General features: G+C 43.3%; 2 protein-coding genes across 7 annotated transcripts in view; both read right to left on the reverse strand.

Annotated features, from left to right (window-relative positions):
* Positions 1-1,826: 1,826 nt before the first annotated feature.
* On the reverse strand, positions 1,827-8,206 carry use1 (unconventional SNARE in the ER 1 homolog (S. cerevisiae)). Its single transcript, XM_086223751.1, has 8 exons — positions 8,074-8,206; positions 7,500-7,549; positions 7,233-7,311; positions 6,920-7,072; positions 6,105-6,120; positions 5,989-6,019; positions 5,722-5,884; positions 1,827-5,377 (listed from the first exon to the last, which is right to left on the reverse strand). Exons 1-8 carry the CDS (start codon positions 8,170-8,172, stop codon positions 5,195-5,197), a joined length of 774 nt encoding a protein of 257 aa, XP_086079877.1. The 5' UTR covers positions 8,173-8,206; the 3' UTR covers positions 1,827-5,194.
* Positions 8,207-10,770: 2,564 nt separating this feature from the next.
* Positions 10,771-22,671, reverse strand: part of myo9bl (myosin IXb-like) — a 57,938-nt gene continuing 46,037 nt past the window's right edge. For 4 of the 6 annotated variants that reach the window (XM_086223279.1, XM_086223276.1, XM_086223278.1 and 1 more), the window contains 26 exons: positions 21,483-21,522; positions 21,100-21,222; positions 20,917-20,997; positions 20,566-20,676; positions 20,054-20,179; positions 19,781-19,930; positions 19,496-19,656; positions 18,204-19,343; positions 17,997-18,072; positions 17,711-17,829; positions 17,421-17,539; positions 16,754-16,947; positions 16,560-16,667; positions 16,307-16,477; positions 16,163-16,204; positions 15,964-16,075; positions 15,767-15,840; positions 15,231-15,423; positions 15,001-15,129; positions 14,735-14,840; positions 14,441-14,572; positions 14,196-14,319; positions 13,969-14,019; positions 13,080-13,195; positions 12,855-12,994; positions 10,771-12,387 (listed from right to left, as the gene is read on the reverse strand). In XM_086223279.1, the coding sequence (XP_086079405.1) occupies positions 11,831-12,387; positions 12,855-12,994; positions 13,080-13,195; positions 13,969-14,019; positions 14,196-14,319; positions 14,441-14,572; positions 14,735-14,840; positions 15,001-15,129; positions 15,231-15,423; positions 15,767-15,840; positions 15,964-16,075; positions 16,163-16,204; positions 16,307-16,477; positions 16,560-16,667; positions 16,754-16,947; positions 17,421-17,539; positions 17,711-17,829; positions 17,997-18,072; positions 18,204-19,343; positions 19,496-19,656; positions 19,781-19,930; positions 20,054-20,179; positions 20,566-20,676; positions 20,917-20,997; positions 21,100-21,222; positions 21,483-21,522 (4,495 nt within the window). In that variant the 3' untranslated portion in view covers positions 10,771-11,830. Of the gene's footprint in view, positions 12,388-12,686; positions 12,741-12,854; positions 12,995-13,079; positions 13,196-13,968; positions 14,020-14,195; positions 14,320-14,440; positions 14,573-14,734; positions 14,841-15,000; positions 15,130-15,230; positions 15,424-15,766; positions 15,841-15,963; positions 16,076-16,162; positions 16,205-16,306; positions 16,478-16,559; positions 16,668-16,753; positions 16,948-17,420; positions 17,540-17,710; positions 17,830-17,996; positions 18,073-18,203; positions 19,344-19,495; positions 19,657-19,780; positions 19,931-20,053; positions 20,180-20,565; positions 20,677-20,916; positions 20,998-21,099; positions 21,223-21,482; positions 21,523-22,671 lie in introns of all 6 variants that reach the window. The other 2 variants (XM_086223280.1, XM_086223275.1) reach the window with 2 other exon arrangements.

The following is a 22,671-nucleotide window of genomic DNA, read 5'->3' on the forward strand; positions in this document are numbered from 1 at the left end:
TCCTTTAAACTTTAAACTCTGTTACAAATAAAAGTCTTGGGCTGAAAACTACAGACAAAATGAACTTCAGAGAATAAAACATAGAATATCCTCTGATTGTTATATATTCTTAACCTGGTGAGGAAATCTGTTCATTGACACACAGCTCAAATGAATCACCCACAAAAGAGATTATTAGAAATAACTGAAAGAAATGCTTATCAAAAATCATTTTGAGACAAAACGAGACCAAATATGTAACGGTTGTTGAGAGCTTCAGAAGTGCTGGTATGATGTGAATTGCGCTACTTTTGGACAGAACTTGGCGTCCACTAGCTTCTTGGTTTTATGCTAAGCTAAATGATGGCATGCTAGCTCCAGCTAGCTGTTTACTGTTCACACGTGAGACTTGCATCCTGGCAGCTCATTTGAATGAGTTTATTTTCCTAAAACTGTCCAACTACTCCTTTAAGAGCAAGCAGAGGTAGACAAGCTTGTCTTCCCAGCATCAAGCTGCGAAATCTCCTCTTGTAGTAGCAATAACCACAGTGCTCAGTCATGCCCGCTGGGAGATCCTGAACCACTAAAAGGTGAAGGAGCAAAGAACCAAGAAATTAAGCCTCTCAGCAGCACTACCAGGGCTCTATACATCAAAGGCTGAGCAGAGACCAGCAGGGAGTTCTTTCCTTCACGGGGGACTCTTTCAGCACCTCACTGCCTGACAAATAGGCTGCAGGGTTCAGTGCATTAACCCACATGTTGACACCAGGCTGAGAACACAGACTGATCGAGGGGCAATGGGGGGGCTGGCCGGGGGGTTGACATATAGCTCAGGTCTTAAGGGTGCAATAAACATGCATGCATGCAGAGGCTAAACAATGCGCGTCAGCTGACTACTGCTACAGCTGGATGGTTCATCTGATGTACGTCTGGTGCGTGTCTCAAATCAACCTGCTTTCATGTCACGGCGCCGTCACAGATGCTGGGAGAGAGGAGAAAGTTGTCCTCAACTACCTCAATGGTGTAACACAGCTGTGTGTGTGTGTGTGTGTGTGTGTGTGTGTGTGTGTGTGTGTGTGTGTGTGTGTGCGCAAGGAACCCTCATTAGGGTGTTAAGACTGAGGAAGAGCCTCAGACACAACCACACAAACAGCAAGAGATAGAGAAAAAAAAACACCGTCTCACACTCCCAAGGAGGCGAGGGCTCGGCAGGGAAACAGTTACGGCAAACTGCCGTAACACCTGTGAGATTGAGATCAGGCACAAGTCTGTGCGCTTCCAGAAAACAAGCAATAAAAGTCGAACCAAAAGAACTTATATGTTCGATCAGGTTCATTATCAAGATAAAAGCCCCAAGAGAGGCAGAAACAGAAGGTTGCAAGATTGTTTTCAGTGATTAAAAAAGGTTTAAAAGTTATTTAAAATACCTCATTTGTTGCTAAATAGTAAACTAGTAGTATTTAATGGCTTTTGAGAGGGTGTACCTCCTTACCATGACCCACTTTTAGCTTCCAGAGAGGAATCTGTCTGCTCATCTGGCTGGAAAAATATTGGAATATTAACGTATTTCCCCAAATACTGGTTGTGTTCATACACAACATTTGTACGCTTCAACCACCTCCAGTGATACGCGGGGTCAGAAGTTTCTGGCACATTTTATGAAAAGTTTCCCTGTTCTAAGGGATAAAATGACGGCCGGTCCTCCAGTCCTGATTGAGATGTAGACAGGCTCCTCATGTCTGAGCTAAGAAACATTGGAGACTAAGAATTAACAACTGGAAAATTGAATCATAAAAGCAAAACAATAAAAATGTTCAAGGGGTTTATTGACTCATGTAGAAAATGTATAAATTACAAGCAATCGCAGAGGATTCCTCAGCTCGTTTTGGATTGGAATATGTGTGTGTGTGTGTGTGTGTGTGTGTGCGCGAGATACTGAGTCACACTATAGGCATAATAACTGAGGGCCTTTGTGTTCTCATTAGGTCATTAACATTACAGCACTTTTTTAAACTTTGGCAAAATGTAGAAGAAAATCTCTTTACCCTTTGGCTTTCTAATGGAAGTACATGGAAAAAAAAAAACTCCTTCATCTCTGTCGGCTATCCAAATCCTCACTGTAGCTGCTGCCAAAATCTAAATTAAAAAGGCTGGAGAGTTGGACTGTTTAACAAGCGCAGCGCTGCACACAGAGGAAACTTAACAGTTTGTAGTGCTGCTCGCTGCTATTTAGAAGGATCCAACCAAATAAAGGCATCAAGGTCACCATCCATACATACTGTATAATACCAGACTACAGTAGGTGCTTTAATGACAGGAGCCTCGTAAAAGATGCATTTAATCAGAGGTTCACGCTACCGATTTCTGACAGAACACCCGTTATAAAAGGTTTGTAATTTACTATTTAGTTACGACTTAACGGCAGATGAATTATTCTTTAACGAGCTATGAATTAAACTTTTGAGTTTGCTAGGTAGTGAACCTCTCTATTACTCGTGTTTGTTTTATTAGCACGTAACCGCAGATATAAACGTCGGTGCTTCATAAATTCTCACAGGTTTCTTACTTTCACAGTTTTAACGCGTTAGTAAATTGTTACTAAACGACCGGTTAGTCTGCAGCCGAGTTCCAGGCCTCACACTGGTCCACACAAAGAGAGACGTTTCAACCTGGTAAGCCCAAAATTAGGAGAAGCTCTTTGTCAGATGAAGTGGAAAACTGTCTTCGGCTTGACTACAGGCAACATAGACCACAAAATAAAAACGGTAAAAATCCACAGAATCATTTTTGGTGCAAAAAACAACTTATGAGCACTGGACATGCAGTTTAACAGACCTGCCTCAGAAAACACAAACAGTGTGTCTGACTTTTGAAACTTTAAATTAATTCAGCAGCAACTGAGACCACGTCTTGTCGGTGACCGTACAGTGTATCCACCGTCCAGTCAACGCTAACGTGTCCTGAAAAATCCTGACAAGAAAATACATCATCAGTTCGGGATGTGGCGGTTGTTTTGCTGACAGGAAATAAGTGTTTCTTAGTTCAACTATCCTGTTGACTCATATCAATGACGTGACTGACATGTTAATACTGCATAATGACCTTTGACCCTTGTAGAATACCGGACACGTTTGAAGATACATGATTTGTGTAGGATGGCTGGAGTGAGGTGTGAAGTAGGACAGTCTCGTATTCAATGGTAAGTTGAAAGTTCTGTAACATCTGAAATGAGGAACTCAGAGAAATTGAGAGACGGATCAGTTAAATCAGACCAAAGGAATTTCAAATGACGTATTTTAAGATCAGTAGGTGACTTGGAAGTTGCATGTTTTCTTGGCCATGTTAACCTCATTAATGGCTTGTTAATGGACCGATGTCGTTTGAATAGGGTTTCTTTTGATTAATGAGTCATAAGTGCTTCCCTGAACAATAACAGGCACCTTTAGCAGCAAGATCTGATTGGATATCAGAGGTGTTTTGTTGTAACTGATGCATTTGTGTGTCTGCAGGAGTGGAACAGTGAAGTTACACATGTATTATATCACCAGAACAATAACGCAGCTTATTTTACGCCACTTGTAACAACTTTATTGAAGCTGCCTGAAAATGGTACTTAGTCTTGATTTGCCACCAATGTCAAGAGCGTCTCTGTGGGAAAAAGACTTTCAGGTTTACTGAGTCAAAAGTTAAAAGTGACCCTTAAGGAACGTTTTCAGGACACGTCTTGGGCTCTAGCGTCTGCAGGAAACTGAAATGGCTAACAGTCTGTTGTGGATAATGGGATAATAGAAGCACGGAGAACATGAGAAACCACACCAGCGATGAAGTCATACGCTGTCGTCTCAGCAGAGAACTGGCAGAGGCTGGAGAATGGAGGCGCAAACAGCTGTGATTAAGCTGAGGGATGATGATCCTTCACTGTGACACAACCTCATTTGGTCTCCTGGTGGCCTGCATACCTCGGCTCCCGGCAGGAAAAATACCCCCCAGGGATCTTAAAATACACAGCGAGAGGGCCCGGGTTGGGCTCAGCCAAGCGTGAGGTGGGGCAGCAGCAGCAGCAGCAGCAGTAGTGAGAGGAAGGGCCAGGGGCAGAGCTGCATGCCCGGGCAGGCCAGTCAGCCACACAGGCCTCAGACGAGAGGAAGACTGACACCACAGCAGGAATGTTAACCTGCACAAATCCGTGTTTGAGGCACTGATTCCTTCACGTTGAGCCGATACACAGACGACCCTGGGTCACATTTAGTTGTTGCTGAGCTCATTTGTGTGGCCAAGGGCCTTTATTTAGCCATAGTTGCATCCTAAGATCACTCCTAAATGAGTAGCTGGCTTAATTTATGATCCGTGGCTTGATCAGGACGAGCAGGTCACGGAGGATGTCATCTGCCTCTATTCTGAGATCAGGCCTGACACAAGCTGGCCACATAAGGTCACTGCATCAGGCGTTTACAAAACAACAGAGGGCGCAATTCCCTCATGCCGTCTTCCATCTTCCCTGGACGTGACTCACTCATTTGAGCCGTCGTTCATACGACTGCTGCGCCGAGTGATGCGTGAATGTTTATATGGTATCAGATGAGGGGTTACGGTCATCACGAACAGCCAGACACACATTTATGGAACAGAACGTACAGATTCACACACTTTCAACAGCACCGACATGAATTTAGTCAAACAGCACAAACATCCAAAATACTCGGCACTGAATGTCTCCCAACCAGAAAATGAAAAGTACGTCGAACCCGTTTCATTTTCAGGTTGTACTAATATTCTATTTGAGCGCATTTTACAGATATTTTATGTCTAAATTGTATTCGTTGGCCTACATGCAGCAGAGGGTGGACGGTTGCAGATGTACGCAGGGTAAAAAAAAAAAATCAAAGTTCTACGACAGATGATACAGTCACAGTGTGAGGAAGTGCAAACTAGTGTTGGACCTGACCAGGGAGTAAATCACTTAAGGCTCAGTCCCTGCTGTCGGGGTTTTAAGACTACGCTGATGCACCTCTCAAGCAGAAGTTGTACCTCATGTTCTGTGCTGTTTAAAAAAAAAAAAAAAAAATTGAATACTGAATCGTCATTGTCTGCTCTCCATTCAGAGGAAGAATTACTGTTTCAAAAGTGCAAATGTTCGTTTTGGTTGCAACTACTGATCTGTATCTCTCTGGGTCTACGGTGTGCTGCTCTGTAAACACAGGTAGGATCTGAGCCATCATCTGAGTCTGGGGAAGATTCTGATGAAGAGGATCATACTGATGAAGGTGAAGGAGACGAGGATGAGCATCAGCCACAGCAGCCAGTTGACTGATTTCTTAGTGTGCTGTTCTAATCGTTCCGACTCCGTCTTCAGCTTCTCAAAGTTCAGATCGGCCTGACGCATCGACTGGCTCAGAGTCTGCAGGAGGAGAACACAACCGATGGAGATGTCACGTTGTATATTTAGCGCATGCACACGCACACACGACCTAAGAGGTGGTAGTCAAAAAGTGTAATCAGTGTTCTGACAGTGCTGATTTCGAGTTTGCACAAATGTTTATGCTATGCTGCCCACTTGTGGACAGAAGCAGCTATGACATGGTCTCAGAGGCAGAAAATATTGAACCTACAAGCTTAAAACTCTCCAAAAACACTAGATTTTATAGCTGCGGTCAAGGTTAAGTCACTGCAAACGTTGCACTGTGGCAGGTGACAGTGAACTGCATATTATAAATGAGAACATACGACAGTCAAAGCAGTTACCTGGTTGTCCTGCTTGATGATGTTCTGTGCTGCAAGCGTGTTGTTCTTCAAGTTTCTGGCGAGGCTGAGCATGTCCTCAGCGATCTTCTCCTGCAGGTTGTGCTGGTGCTGCAGGATGGCGTCCAGCTCTGCGGCCGACTGACGCTCATCCAGAGGCAGACCTCTGCACAGGACGAGGGACAGACAGGGCAGAGGTGGGGACGAATGAGCTGGAGTGTCATGGAACAGTACAAGTACATGTTCATAAATAGAGGACGATCCTTTCACCTTCTGTTCCGTGGTTGTGTTTCCGACGTGCCTGTCAGACAACGAGAGAAAAACACATTGGCTTGAAATATTAGTGGTTATATTCCAGCTGACATATATATTATCAAGAGTCTTACCTTTGCCTGACGACCCCTGTAACACCCCAAAAAAAAAAAAAAGGAAACAGTGTGAGGAAATGCGACAGCTTTTTAATTTCATGTCAACTAAATCTCAAATGAATTTTACTAAATGAACCAAACTTAGCTTTTGACTATATTATCACTTCTTACAGCAACAAAATGTGACTTTTGCATAGGCAACTGCGCCCTCTCTTGCCACCAGTGGGAATTACAGGATGCTGGTGGTGGTATATTGAAGTAGTGTTGATACCACGCTAGTCTACCAGGAGACAAAGGCTATTTAACAAAACCTTTGTCATCCACAAAGAGGAAAGGGCAAACATTTTCACATTTTTAGAGTTTAGTTTTTCTGTTGTGACATCACTTTTTATACTGCTGTTATTTCTAAAAAAAAAAAAAGTTACAAATAACTGTTGAACATATACTGATGTTTCATAAGGTGTCAAGTCTTTGGTCACGGTCTGGTTAGCTTGAGGGAAAACATCATGGTTGGAGTTGCTTGCTCAGGTTCGTCAATCCTGGCAGGTGATTGCATTTCAAAGTCACATGCAAGAACAAGAGGCTGAGGTGAGATATGGAACCCAAGCGCCTCCATTCTCCCTGTCACAACAGTCAGAGTCTGATCGAAATGCTTTTGAGTTTCTGAGTAGGTGAAATAATTGAATAATGTTGCTGCAACTGAGTCAGACTGATGAGCAGCGACAGGTTGGTCACAGAGGTGATCAGTGGCGTGAGAGCCGAGAACAAATCAAGTCAGGTGTCGTCCATCAGCACGTAAACCCTCTGCTTCTCCTCTCGTCTTTTTATCTTACTGTGCCGAGCAGCTCATCACGCATCTCTCCTGTGCACCGGACCATCGTCTGAATGTGGACCGTTTTAGAGGCGGGCATCCTCTCGTTGGCTATTGTGGGTGTTCGCCCGGGGGCGAGGAACTGATTGGCTAAAGCTTTTTCTGTCGGGGAAGACTGCGATCGAGAAGAGGAGAGTCATGAGATTAGAAAACCTCCCTGCCAGAACCATTTCATGTTTAGAATGTGAGAAAGAACATAGACACACAGGGACAGAAAAACAATGAGTACACTGTTAAAAAAAATAAGTGATACACCACAAAATATATTCACTGACCAGTTTCTCTGCTTCTAGAAGACCCTTCAGAAAATCTACTTTTCTTGTGTATTCAGTCAGGACTTCTGGAGTAGGTTTGCTGGAATAAATGCAAAAATTGGTTCTAAATAAAAGTGAGCCAGTGTAATAATATAGTGATATGAATATCAAGAGAGATCTAGTTGGATGATTAATAAACCGGGGTGTTTCACATGATGAAAACCATCCCTTCACAGCAAAAATTTGATGATAGTACACGCAGAATAAATGACTTTTAATGGGTGTTACCTTGGACTTTTCCTCAAAGCTGCCAGCATCTCATCCAGAGCACCAACATACTTAGAAACACAGAACATAGACAACTTTAATCACAGCTACTATGAATGTGGATGGGTTCAAAAGATACAAATAAGCAGTTCAGCCGCCTGATTACTGATTTCAGATTCGAATCTATTTGAAAAATGTCTCGTTCACATTTGCACTTAGCTTGGAGGATGGCGATCGTAAATGTGCAGGGGGATACATTTAGCAGCCCATGATAACGTCTGTATTTTCACCACTACCTGTCATTCGTAGGAAAAGCTAATTTAGCAAGGTTAGCAACATCGAGGGTGTGGCTACACACGGGTTGTTACATGTTATTTATTTATTGCGAAACGTGTGACAGAGGACAAACTAAAACGACACCAGTGAAGACTGGGGAAATCCTGCCTCGTCGGTTTGAGTGACGACGTGGCTAAGCTAACAAACTGAGCAGCTAAGTGCCGCGAAGCTAACAACAACAGTCATGCTAACTTGAGCTTGAAGGATAAAAGAGGATAGAAACAAATAAGAACATTCAGTCAGTATTTTCGTGTTTTACCTTTTCAAGCCTCCACTCCGTCTCCATCCTTTTCTCGGAAGCTATAGATTCACAGCGGGACAATAACCTGATAAAATTAATTTCTAATCTCGAAGCCATGTTTGCGACGCTGTCAGATTGTCGCAGTCGTGTGACGTCATGACGTACGAAGGAAGTACACTACAAAATAGTGCAAGTTTATCCCACTAACAAATACTGCGATATGTGCTCATTTACATAACAATAGTGTTTTCTGCAATACAAAAGTAGAAACAATTAAGATTTATTTTATGAATGTCTCGACATTTTAAGATTCTGAGTTTAAATTGACAGATATTTTGACACAAAAACAAGTCCACTTAATTGGAAAGCAAGGATGTAATCATGTACTATGAATACAAAAACCAGGAAGGTCAACAGCCTGTAAACGGTTTCCTTCAACTGGGGTAATTTTACATCCATAAATCCAAATTACTGAGGACATACGCAGTATTTGAAACTTTCAAAACCAATTTCAAGAAATACTTTGAGTCTATAAAAACCATAAATGAACGAAAGATGTATTCAGACATTTAATAACATCATTTGAGACATATTGTAGATATTCATGTTTATCTACAATACATTTTTATTTATGTATTTGTAAATATACAGATTCCTTAATTTATGAAAATATATATTCTATAGGGCTGCACGGTGGTGCAGTGGTCAGCACTGTGGCCTCACAGCAAGAAGGTTCCGGGTTCGAGTCCCGGCTCGGGCACGGGATCTTTCTGTGTGAGTCTCCATGTTCTCCCCGTGTCTGCGTGGGTTCTCTCTGGTACTCCAGCTTCCTCCCACAGTCCAAAAACATGCAATTGGGGACTAGGCTGATTGAATACTCTAAATTGACCATAGGTATGAATGTGAGTGTGAATGGTTGTTAGTCTCTCTATGTTGGCCCTGCGATGGACTGGCGACCTGTCCAGGGTGAACCCCGCCTCTCGCCCGTTGACGCTGGGATAGGCTCCAGCCCCCCCGCGACCCTTAATGTGTAGGAATAAGCGGAAGATGACGATGGATGGATATATTTTATATGCATATTCTTTTAAACCTTTTAATTCTCAACTACTGTCATGGTGCCATTTTAGTATCATGGTAGAGCTAACTTGCTATTAGGCCTGGTCTCTTTTACTGTTCTGTCGTCATCTTGACTTTATTCTTATATAATGAGTCAAGTGAATCAACAAAGGTTGAAGAAAAAAAGTTTAATCAGAATCACATGAATGACGATGAGCAAAGGTTCCACTAGCAGCAATCTAGTCTTTCAATACTGCAGATGTCACTCTTCCGTTTATGAGAAGGTTCATTGAATAAAAGCTAATGTAATGTAAATAGAAAAGACTGTTCTTATTGATGGGAATATGAGAGAGAAAATGATCTTTTACATTTCTTTAAAAAGAAATGTTTAGGGGACATTTACACTTCCTCTTGTAAGGTCTCTCCCGCGCAGGATACCCAGTGTTGTCAGTTAGGGAGAGACTAAATTATCCAAAATACTCACATGAATTATGACTTTTTTTTAAACGTTTACATCTGTCAAGACGTCAGGTCACATTTAAAAAAAAAAAAAGTGTCAGGACGATAATCAGAATGAATAAACTGCCAAGTTAACATCAGAGAGCTAACATAAAGTTCTCACGTACCAATGATGAAAACTAAAAATATAAGTTCACCTAAGTGGAAAGCAGAATGGTTTTATTTTTTTTATTTGTACTTTTAACAATACTCCTCTGCATTTTCTTTAATAAGGAATACAATTTACTCTTTCAAGAGAAGGAGGAAGCAAAGCAAGGACTGTAAATGTTACACTCAAATAACCGGGAGGGAACAGTTGGCGAATGAGAAATTGTTGCTGTTTTTTAGGAGCGCGGTGAGGACTCCAGGAACTCGATCATTTGATTAGGAACAACGAACCACTGCGTCATACCTGCTGGTCCTCAAAAGTGGTTCCCTCTGGTGTGGTCCTTCCCAAAATATCCTACATTTTCAATTTGTTTCCCATCTCGCTGAAATGTGTGTAACTGATTGTTTCCTCTGCGAGACTGAGGTACAGAAAACAGACTGATAGTTTGACAGTCATGCAGCACACAAACACCAGTCAGCTAACCTTTGAAAAGTGGGAAGCCACACCAGTTGACAAAGCTGTCACTAACCCAGTCAGACCAGTTACTTCTAAGAGTGAAGCTTACGACCCCCCCCCTCCCCCAAATTTTTCTGACATCCTTTTTAAGGATATTTCATAGTAGATATGAGGAGACAACAATAACAATACCAATAAAATACCTTTTTTTTAACCACTGACGGAAAACCAAATTGATTGGAAGATTATTTTTGATATCTCGGTACCCAATGAAACGCTTTTTTAGTTTTAAAAGATTGAAGTACTTTGAAATATCATTATAAATAATTCAAATATACTTGTGATGATGGATTATTTTGGAGGAAAGTGATCCTGTCATTTTGTAGATTGACACCTGGACGTGTGTTTTTTTTTTTTTTTTTTACTTTTTTTGTTTTTGACATTTTTTAACATTGTAGAGACACAGAGTTTTGAATCTTGTTCATGTGTTCCAACTACAGTCACACCGTGGTACAGTAATTAGCATTGATTCATATGCATGTCCACAAGCCCCTCTGCCCAAATCACCAGGAAACAGAAACACACAGCAGCCGAGATTACAAGCATCACGTTCTGTATTGTCATGTTAATACTAATAACCGTTACAGTTCACGTCATTCAGTCCCAACCACACACTCTCTGTTACACACTACACATCTTCATCAACAGCAGTCAGAGAGGAACATTAGTATTACATTTCAAACAAAGTTGGCTGAAGCTACGCTTCAGCAGAACCTGCTCATTCTGGGACTGTCTGCAGCCGAGTGAAGCAACATTCTTTATAGAAAAGGAAAAGTCAGGTCAAGGACTTGGAGCTTTAAAGACATCATGGCACGGTTCTTGCATCATAGCTGGGTTTATATGTGTGTGAGTGTGTTTTTCTTTTTTTTTTGTCATCTCAAAGGAAAAAGTGGCGTGTGCTGCTCTTGTTTCCCTTTGCTTTGTGAAAGGCAATGGCTTCCTATCTGATGTTTGTTGTGCGGCAGGTCAAAGGTCAACATGAAAAGAGCTAGTTGTCCATTGTAGCTGATGCGATCAGTCACCACAACATGATGGTTCAGGTTTGTCCTCTGCGAGCTTTTCGGATCATCATCAAGGCACGAGCTAACATTTCAGTGGCCGTGTTGCTTTCATCAGGAAAACCGAAATGGAAAAGTGCAACAGGAACCTGCAATATTTTCTTGAATTAGCACAAATGTGTTTTAAAAAAACAGGAGAAAGAAAATTTTGCTGGTCCGTTATTATGAGGCTACTGAGAATACAGCCTTTGTCCTGAATGGACAGTAATCACAATATATTCAAATGATAGAAAAGGTGCTTGGCAGCTACTGGTCCAGTTCTCTTTACTGTTGCCCGGACTGTAGAAACATTTGTGATTTCGTAGCTTCTACTGGCTGAAGTTTGTGTCGCTCCCAGTCTCCTTAATAGACCCACAGAACACAGAAGCTGCAGCGCTCTCACTCACTTGTAGAGGTAAAGCTCTTCTTTTGTCCTCTCCTGGTTCTCTGGAGTCCATCAGTCATATGGAGCCACCTTTTTTTTTTTTTTTGCTCTTTACACTTGGAGGTTGTTGCCCATAATAATTCTCAAGACTCCATCTACTCTGCTCTGCTCTGCTCAGGCATCATCATCCATATAAGGTATGTCTGGGTCAGAAAAGCGTCTCTGGCCCTTCGAGGTCTGTGTTTGGTGGTGCTGAGGCTGAGGAGCGGGTGTAACCATGGAGATGGAGGATGAGGAGGAAGATGTGGAGGGAGGGCACGAAGAAAAATGCAACAGCAGGTCACACTCGCGGCTGTCCAAGTACAGGGACTGGGTGCTGTCTTTGCGGCGGCCAGGGTGCTCTCTTCTCCTGATCAAATATTTAAAGGCTGGATGTGTAGGAGGGGAGTGAGTGGGAGCTGGAGCAGGAGCAGCAGACTGGGAGAGGACACCTGGGGGGAGTTTAACTGTGTCTGGGATGACTGGGTTGCGACGGTGCAGCGGATGCCTGAAGGAAGCGCTGGAGGACTCCGAAGTTGAAGAAGCGTAGCTGGACACAGAAGAGGAGGAGCTAGCAGGGGTGATGACTGGCGATGAGACACGTTTACCAGGGACTTTAGGTCGCTGGGCCAGGTCTGATGGTTTTGGTGGGCAAACTGGCCTGTATCTCCTCAGCTGTAATCCAACTCGTCCTGGAAGAGAAAAGAGGAGAGAAGAGTTGAGGAAGATAAACACGTTTTCCTCAAAGCGACTTGTTAGAGTCACACGGCAAACCTGAGGGGGTGGAGACTAATGGAAGATCATGCAACCATGTTACCAATTGGTTCAATTAGGAAAATATCTGATCAGATCTGATGCCAATATCTTTAGTTTGGATCAAGTTTGAGCATGCTTCTGTGCCACACATGCATTTACATGCATACATGGGTGTGCAGGCATATGCACACAAACACACACACAAACACACAAACACGGTTGCTGTTCCTCCAACCTGCTTTGTTACAGAGCAGACGGCACCACTCCCATCACCATCACTGGTCCAGACCTGCACCACAAAAGACAGGAAGGGCCCATCCCAGCGGCCCGCGCTCTGGTCAGAAACCCACAGGTGTGTGAAACAGGTAGAAGGAAGGACAGGTTGGACCACCTTGATACTCACCTTCAGGATCTGAGTTCTGGGCAGAGGAGCGCTGCTGCTCATCTAAGAGACTCTCAGAGCTCAGCGAGGCTTCGGAGTCCAAGTTCTCCTGGTCTGAACCGGGCTGCTCCATCTCTGGTAGGCGACAGGCCAGATCCTCTCTGGAGAACATCAGAGATAGTCAGAGACTGGCCAAAGCTAAGCACCACCACCAAGAGCAGGAATACACAATAAAGGCTTCTTTACTTCTCCTGTTTGATGGACTTGATACGTTCCACCAGGTTCTTCTCCGCCTCCGTGTCCGAGTCCAGAGGCTCATTCTCAGGGACGACTCTGAGATCAGAACTGACCTTCTCATGCACCTGCAAAGCAACATCACTCACTTACACCTCAACCGTGTCTCCTGGAAAATGTCCATCATGCAACTATTGAACAAAAAAACCCTGATGAAATCACACGAGTTTGACCCACATCTGAAACTGATATCAAACTTGGTTAGTGAGGAAAAGAGAAGACAGAGTGGCTCAAGTATTCATGCATCTGCACGACATTCTCACATCATGTCTGTGAACAGGAAACTCTTCAAGACAGGAAAACAAAAATGATGGTATACACACACGCACACACACACACACACACACACACACACACACACACACAAAAAAGAAGAAGCTGATGACCATGAGAACATTCATCACTTCAAAAGAGAAGAAACTGTTCCAAGCTCTGACAGATCACCACAGGCCAGACACATCTAACCAGCCAACTAATACCAAGACTTTCAGAGCTTTCAGGAGTACGTTGGTTTAGTATGGAGGAGCTTTTCATGTCAGAATAACAGAAGCATTACAACACCAACCCACAACCATCTTGTCCTCTCAGAGGGAACAAGAATAATGTCTGACAGCCGACACAAGCAGCATCTAAACCAGACTACCAGAAACATGCAAACTACTACAAGTTAGTATGGGGGAGGCGTAAAAGGGGGAATTAGGGGAGGGAGAGGGGATAAAATCAAATAAAAACAGCCAAAGCGTCACCCACATCGACCATGACATGCACAGGTCAGGTCCCTCTGCTACATGTCTACGTCTGCTAGGTCTACTGAGGCTGAGGAGAACTCAGTGATACATACCACCACTCCTTTGTAAGGAGCTGAGAACCTGAGAGGTAAATGCCAGTAGTGCTACAGAGAGACAAGGAATATTGGCCACGTTACCCATGAAACCTAACAACACTCTGATACTCTTTACATGATGCAAGAGAATGGTGCTGACAAGATCCAGCTACATTTGGCACTAGAAGAGGTTTTCTTTACATCCAGAGATGAAGCTGTTACCGTGGTATGGAGATCTAACTCACCGTGTTCTGTCTCTTGAGTTTGAGCTGGTTAACAGCCAGAGCCTCTGCGTACTCCAGCTGCTCGATCTCCTCCATCTTTTCATTGTAGCGTCGGATCTGCTCGCTGATGAGCATCTCTACACATCTACAAAGGGAGCATGGGGTATCGTTACGCTCTTTATATATTCAACATGTTTTATAGGTTGTTTGAACAGACCTCAACAGAGTGAAGAGCAAATGTGCACTGTCAAAAACGGACGTCTTACGTGGTGGTCTTGGCAACGTCCTTCATGCTGAGCAGTGGGTCAGCGCCATCTGGGCAGCGTAGGATACACGGGGCAAACACGATGGCCAGTGAGTTAGGAGACATGCGGTTGTGAGCCTCTTCTTTACACACCCTAAGAGGAAATTCAGTGGACACACCGGTGTCGTGAGTTTGTCCGCTCTGTTGTGATTGTCATTCACTTAAAACTTTGGTATCTGATTGCTACATACATTCTTAGAATATGTGGCCTTGCAGGGTATTTACTTAAATAAGAACCCAATTAACTAGTTTGTACCTGACCAGGTGGAAGACGAGTCTCTCCAATGTGTTGAAGTTTGCTGTTGGAAGCTCCTCAAGCACTTTGTAGATGGCATAAAGCTGCTCCTGCTTTTCAGGCAGTTCTACCACAAAAATAAATATCCTATTAAAAAACTAATAGTTCTCTTTCAAATTTAGTCAGAAAACCCTTGAAATATAAGAGTTTACTTCACACAACTACCAGCCTCGTTTATTTTTCTGGTGTGTGAAATGCTGCCCCCTGCTGGGGAGACTCCTCCTCACCTACAGCATGCAGGAACTCATTGTAATGTGTGAAGGTCATGAGAGGATCAGGCAGCTCCCTCAGCCACTGTTTCACCAGGCCCGTCACCGTGTGGATGGGATAGTCTTCCAGGCAGACCAGGTGGGGGTCTAGAAGCAACGACAGTGTAAAATCATTACGTGCAAGACAATGATGGGGATGCAGCAGAGTTTGGACCGCGTGATTCTCTGAACCATCGTCACTATCTGACCTGTCTCCAGTCGCTGGTGCAGCTCTTTCATGCGGTTGGCTGAGCCAGACTTGCGGTAGATGCCCTCGGTGTAGAGGCCATGCATCTCCACGTGCTCCAGCATCATCTCCAGCACCATGGGAACCGGGTTCTTGTCACTGACCAGGTGACACACACGAACTCCAAAGTGTTGACCACCGGACTCCTCGTCACTCTGGAAGGTCAAATCACACATCCTCCAATTATAATGAAGTCTACCAAAAGATGGAGAAATATGGGTCCTAACTGGGTTCGTTTGGATGAGCGACATCCAGTTTAGCAGAATGTATTCTGTGTTAATTCATATCATTCCCTTCCACAGGGACCCAAATCTGCTGTGAATCCAACTCTTGCTATGGAAATAAGAAGTGTTTGTCATTTGTTAGCTGATTTAAAAGACATGTGCAAGCAAGTATAGCAATTTTAACAGATTTTTTGAGAAGAATTGTGCTTTTTCACGGAGAAAAATGAAAGAAAACCCCTTTAAAACACCAACACTATACTGTCAAAAAAAATACCTTTTTGGCACAGAAGGTGGAGCAGTCTGTGACTATTTTGCAGAGGCACTTCTTGTGGCACACCATTTTACAATCTGTTGAGGTAAAAATGTACAAAATAGAACAAAAACTCATTCAAGTCATGTTTCGCTGCAAGATATATTACCAATATCAACCACAACTCAAAACAAAGGGTATTCTTTGGGTTTTGAACTCACAGCTGCACATGTATGCCTTTTCCATGCCCCAGATGAAAGAATTACACTGGTCACATGACTGCATGATGTTGACCTGATAGTTGATGAAAACATGATCCAGAGGGCTCTCCATCTGGAAATGGAGTCAGAAATTCAATTAGACATCAGATCCATGCTGAATTAAAAAGGAGTAGTAGGTCAAAAATGAGTGTATATTTACACTTTTATCTTTTTTCCGTCGCTTCTTTCTTGCTTTAGCGGGCTGAAATACAGACAAACGGCTCATTATCTTTGTCATGTATGAACAAACAAACTAGCGAATGAATAACCAGAACAGCGAGAGCATGCTTGTGCAGTGTCACACCTTCGCGGGCTCCGCCTCCTCCTTCTTAATCTCTCCTCTGATGAAGCCATCCAGCACTGACTGGAACAGGTTGACCACCAGTTGGACTTCCGCTTTCTGTTTGTCGCCTGCCAGGTGGATCACTTTGTTCTGGTAGCCCGTCATCAGATCTTTGTAGCCAATTGTGGGTTTCTGTAGCGTTCAGATGATGAGAGAAGATGAGGAAGAGATTTTGACAAGTGTGTATGATGAGTGTTTAAGCAGGCAGACTTACTGGTAGAGAATACATAGCTTTGATGGTCTCTCTGAACTGCATGGTGGCAGTTACAAAAATGGCCTCTGTTGCTGACAGCGACTTCCCCCGGGAGCGGAAATCATTGACCTGTAGAGGGAAAAAAAGTAGTTTTTTTGAAAATCTGACAATCTGATCCCCTTACATTTGTAAACATCTTATTAACTTTCATTTACCTGGTTACCCAGAAACTCATCCAGGTGCCGCAGCTCATTGGCATTGGTGATTTCTCGATCCAGCGAGGCGTTCCACTGCTCAGACACCCGCGTGGCACGACTGATCTTTATGGTGCGGTTACGGCCTAAACCTTTAGCAGCACGGTCTCCATAGGGCTGGGAAACAGTTCGAGATGGGTGTGCGGATGCTGGGGCTGAAAGGGTAAAGTTGTTCTGTTATCACTGAGCATGAACCTGCAAGCGACTGTATTTTCTCAGAAAGCAATGGGTAGGATTATTTAAGACCTTTGAATAATAATCATAAAGCACAAGTCTCAAGATTGTGAAGTGTGACTGAAGTGGTCCGCAGCGGATCAGACAATGTAGCGTTTGCTGATAAAATCTCAGGACATGAGCTCAAAACACTTGAAGACTTTTTCTCTTGATAAACAGAACAGATCTGATAAAGTTGTTGGTTATATAGACAACAGAATTACACTAATCTGTATCAGCTCTGGCCAAGTTGCACCACTTTCTGGCAAATCCTGAACATGCAACATTCGTCACACGAAGAATTTATAAACTCAAGACTTTCACAGAATATATATTTTTTCACGTTTAAAAAAACTTGAGAAAATGTAAATATTTCTGTACATATTTATACATGAGGACACTCTGACGGATTTACCTTCCCCTCCTGTTGGCTTTTCACCGAGAACCTGAGCAAGAGTTAACTCTCCGTTGTCTGGAGTCTGGGCCTCCTTGTGCGGTCGTTTTTTCAAAATCTTGCTGAAGAAACCGCCTGACCTGAAGGATTCAGAAACACAAGAAGCTCTACAGTATTATCATACCCCTTGTTAAGTGTAAAAAAGGGCCAGACAGAAATTCATGGGTGGATTCACAACAGCAGATTAGCTTGTCCTTTTCAACAAATGTACAGCAAAATGCTGATACATGTTGACATGTGATGATTCTGACCTGTCTGGGGTGGAGGGGATGGAGTGGGCCAAGTCTTGTGGCCCAGAGCCATCTTGGCTCCTCTTTCGGAAGGAGCCTCCCCTGGAGCCATCGGTGTGGCTCTCTGGGCTGGAAATCGTCTGCATAACAGAAAAAATGTTCTGCAAAGGATGTCGAACACCAAGGATGATGAAGACACAGGTTTTTAAGAAAAACGTAAACGGTCACCTGTTCAAAGCGGATAAAAAAAATAACATGAAAACAAATTAAGTTATACCACATTGTAAAAGATAATGATTTGAAATACCTCTCTGGTTAAAATAGCACCGGCCCCCTCAGAACCTGGAGATAAACTGTCAATTGAAGAGGAGGCTGTTTCACTTCTGTTAAAAAAAAGGAAATACACAGACATTACTTTGGAGGCGTACTAGTGTTAGTTTTCATCTTATTATCTTTAAAAGGGTCCCTCATGAAACATGTGGGTTACAGCTGAGAAGAAGAGCAGGAGACGTACAGTGGCAGTTTTTTCTTCCTCTCGTCTCTGAGGTGAGGTGGAGGAGGGCTGCTGCTTTCAGAGCCGTCACTCTTCCTCCCCCTCCACTTCTCAGGCTTCTCCTTTATGGCTCCGGGGCGGCGCTGCAGGCTTACAACTCCGACACCTTCCCCGTGGCTGTTTCTGTCAGCCAAAGAGTCAGCAGGTTGCAGTGATAATGTAGTTGGACGAACAGGACCCAGAGAGGGAGGAGAGGTTTTCGTCTCCTTCTTCCCTCCATCCTTCATTTTCAAAACCACAAATGTATACTGGTCCAGCTCCTTGCTATCAGCGCGCTCTTTCAGCTTAGCACCCTCTTGGTTTTTGCTCTTTGGTGGGGATGTCTGATCTGTGCCAGTGACTGAGGAAGAGGAGGAGGCAGCTCGTTCAGTCTCTCTCTGGTTGTGTTCCAACCCCCTTCGTCTCCTCTGCTCTCTCTTCTCCTGGCTCCTGGATGCCTGGCCCTTGGCTGAAGCTCGTACTCTTTTTTGTTCAGGATGGAAATGTGTAGAGGTAGTGGTGGAAGCCTGTTTGTCAGACCCCTGACCTGGAGATGCAGGTCTAAGTGCATCAGAGGACCGGTCTTGTGTTTGGTTCTCCAAATCCTCCTCCTCCTCCTCCTCCTCCTCCTCTTTCTCATCCAGCTGGGGTCCAGCCTCAGCCAGAGTACCATTGGTCTCTACATCAGACCTGAGAGATACAGTTTCACCATTCTCCTCTTCTGCTTTCAGCAGCCATTCATCCTCCTCCTCCACATTGTCCTCTCCTCCCTCCTCCCCAGTCATCTGGATTGGGAGGCTCTCATCCAGCATCTCCTCTGTCACCAGCTCTATATCTGGATCTTCTCTTGTTTGAGGCTCTCTTGCTGGTCTTTTCTCTTCTTCCCCTCTTCGTTTCTGCTCCGCTTCCTCTTCAGCCTTAGTTTCCTGCGCTTTCCTGGCTGCCTCCTCCTCTGCTTGCCTCCTGACTTCTTCCTCTTCAGCCTTTCTCCTCATTTCTTCCTCCTCCAGCTTCCTCCTAGCTTCTTCCTCCTCCCTCATCCTCCTTTCCTCTTCTTCTGCTTTCTTCTGAGCTATTTCATCTTCTTCCTTTCTCTGTTTCTCTTCACGCATGGACTGGCACCTGAAATATGTACAAAAAAACAGTTTCAACTAAACCGTCATTTAAAAATGTTATCAGAGAACTTGTCCAGATGACTCATTCTGGACCTTTGATTTGTTGTCTTATAAAGTCAAATATAGATAGACAAACAGTGTTTAGTGTGTCCAAGTTACCTCCGGCGGGCTGAGTGGCCTCTGACCAGGGCTTGTATTTTTGTGGCCCCCTGTCTTTGTCGATGATACACTGATCTCTGATTGTATCCTCTCCAAACAGCCTGGATCAGAGTGGCTGCCCGTCGCCTTTGCTCCTCTTCACAGTACTTACGCCATGAGCGCTAAGAAGGAGAACATAACAGGTTTATTTTAAAATATGTAGAGAAAATATTCTGTTCTTAATATGAATAAAGGAACATGGCAAATAAGATACTTGTATAACCAGAACGTATTGTCTGTATGTACCTGGATCAAGATGGCAGCCCTTCTCATGTCCAGAAACTCTGTCCTCTGCAGACGAGCCCTAAACCAGCGCTGAAGGAAGATGATTTTACGCATCACATCCTTGTGCAGTGTGTCCTGCAGCTTCTGTCGTTCCAGCTCTTTCAAAAACACCTGAACAGGGTGCACAAATAAGATTTTACATTAACTGGCCCCTTAAATCTGAAAAAGGGAACAGATACAAATTAATTAATTAGGTTTAAAGTGCAAATCTCAGGAGTAGTAACAGGGATTCACCTTAGTTTTACCAATCTGGTACGTGGTGGGATCCAGGCCCATCTTCTTCTCTAAGAGGGCTGAAATGTCCTTTTTGGACGCAGTTGCATTCTTTGGAAGCAAAACCCTGAAGTGCTCAATGAATTCCTGTTGGGTCAATAGAACAAATGTAGTTAGAAAAAAAAATAATCAAGAGAGTACTGGAGAGCACTTAACTGATCTAAACCTGATGTGTTCAGGAAGTATTTTACACGTAGCGATGCCACTGGCAACAGTATTTTATCATTATGGCATACTAAACATTCCAACAGCTCTGTTTTTCAGGGCTATACTGAGTAGGATTCATGTGCGTTTTTTATAAAATGCAAGAAGCTTCCATGAGTTATATATTTTCCTAATGTTTGTTAAATACTGTTTTAGATATGTGGCCATCAATTAAACACAAGATGTCATCTGGCCGAAGCAATGTGGGTAATAAGTGGGGTAAATATTGTGTCATTATGAGATTATGACATGGATTCTTCTAAATGTACCTGGAATGTGTACTTGGCTCCATAGCCTGACCTCCGGATTCGAACAGTTTCCAGCATTCCTGTGTAACGCAGCTGCTGAACCACCAAGGCCTCATCCAGATACATCTCCTTCTGCTCACAGATGAAGACAAAAAGCATACAAGGTTATGGAGAGATTGGATTTAAATATTCTTTTTTGATATATGTCAAATAAATGTTATTAAGCAAAAAGGTTTGTTTAATTGTTGAATAAAATTATGCAATGACAAAGTTCCCTCTTCAAATGTGGTTGAGCAGAAAGAATACACATTTGAGCTCTCCAGTGTCCTGCAAAGAGCAAATTAAATATGACTCAGCGTGATAAAACTTTACCTTCTCAGCATTGGAGCGGATGCAGCGAATGAAGAAAGGCTCTGCTCTGTTCAGAGTTTCCAGGAGTTTGGTCAGAGAGGTCTAAAGTAAACAAGGATAATTATTATTATTTTTTTTAATATTCAGGATTGCTTCTGGGGGGTCTATTTGGCTTCAGATTTCCTGTGTTGTAGGTGATGTTACCTGGAACTGGGCACTGATGCTGGGGGGCTTCTTCTTCTTGTGCAGATGGAGGAGAGACTTGGTAGTGCGATCGTGCAGAGTCAAGCCCACTATGAACTTTAGTGACCGAGAATCTAACAAAACCTACAAAGCAACAGTCGACGGTACATCTCAGTATAACTTCATACGTGACATGCAATCTTCAGTATCATTACGCTAATGAAATGATGACAACTTTATACCTGCCAATTTATCAGGAAAGCTGACAGATAGCAACACTTACTAAAATAGTAATCAACAATTAGTATTCAATATGAAAACTAATGAATGGCAGTTCAAGAGGGAACTGTGTGTTGTGTTTTTTCTTAGTTTATTGGGGTTTCTGGTGTTTTTGCTCAGCTTACCTTGGGAATGATCTGCTTCTGTTTGGTGTTCTTGTTTTTCCTGTTTAAAGGAGGAAAATTACAATGTGTTAGTGGATTGAAGCCACAGGAGGAATGGATGGAGTGTGTGAAGCCAGGTTAGTACAGGCGGGTGACTTCTTCATGCGCTAGTGAGTTGAAGGGTTGCACCTGGAGGACGGGATGAATGACGGGCAGAGGCAAGACTGGAATAAATGAGAGGGGAGGGGTGACAGGCAGGAAGGGGGAGAAGGAGGAGGAGGAGGGAGCTTGCTGCAGGAGATGGGATGGGATGTAAATTCTAAACCATCTGTCCAGCAGAGACTCAGCATACACAGACAGACATGCTTGTTTGCTACCATCACTACATGAAAGGGCACAAAATGAATGTTCAGCTTAAGACTGCAGAACGGTCAAAAATATCTAACATGCGAAAGGGTCACTGGGTTCTTTATCAAAACACGCTCCCATAGACCTCACATGCCTGCACAGTCTTTTGATGATGACGATGATTCATGCTGCAGTTAATGAAAGTATTCAAGGCTTGCAGCTTTAGCCTTCCGGTCATCTCGATAGTATCTACACACATCTAATGTTGTGAGATGAAGAAGAAGGAAGTGTGTTTGCCGTTTTTAACTGGATTAGATCTCATGAGACAATCCATTCAGTAGAGTAAACAGAACTGCACCATTCTTTATCTAGTTCCCTGCAACCGTCGAACATGCCATGTTTAACTTGACTTTATTAATCAACTATGACTTCCCTGCTCACAGATGCAACTATACAATGGCAAAGTGTATAAAGCTATTCAGAGATTTCCAACATGACTGCCACCACAAGGGAAAATTTCATATCATTTATTTGTCTTGTTGACCGAAATAAGAAATAGATCTATCAAGGTATTTAAGTGATACTTAAGATGTAAATGGTGAGGATTCAGTTTAGATCACATTGAAACCATTTGAGAAGTTTCATAGGATTTGCTGAAACGGTTCTCAAGTTACAGTGCTGACATGAACAGTGTTCAGTGGTTGCAGTTACTGGGGAAAGGAACTGTTTTCTGTGAAGCAGGCTTTGAGGATACTAACTAAAACTGAGCTCAACATGATCTCAGAGGGGGGAAAAAAAAGCATAAACAGAAGCATGTTCTGCTTGAGCTGACTGGACTGGACTGATTTGGCGCGAGCCGGCA

This window comes from Aulostomus chinensis, chromosome 14 (assembly GCF_037954235.1).
Source record: "Aulostomus chinensis isolate RoL2024-O1b breed Wild chromosome 14, RoL_Achi_v1.0, whole genome shotgun sequence".
NCBI lineage: Eukaryota > Metazoa > Chordata > Actinopteri > Syngnathiformes > Aulostomidae > Aulostomus > Aulostomus chinensis.

Excerpts from the sequence above, each read along its gene's own strand:
- use1 (XM_086223751.1), bottom strand. The coding sequence starts at position 8,172 with ATGGCTTCGAGATTAGAAATTAATTTTATCAGGTTATTGTCCCGCTGT. Across the intron at positions 7,312-7,499 it reads GCTTTGAGGAAAAGTCCAAG|CAAACCTACTCCAGAAGTCC; the intron begins GTAACACCCATT and ends CATTTATTCCAG. Across the intron at positions 5,885-5,988 it reads ACACAACCACGGAACAGAAG|AGGTCTGCCTCTGGATGAGC; the intron begins GTGAAAGGATCG and ends CGTCCTGTGCAG.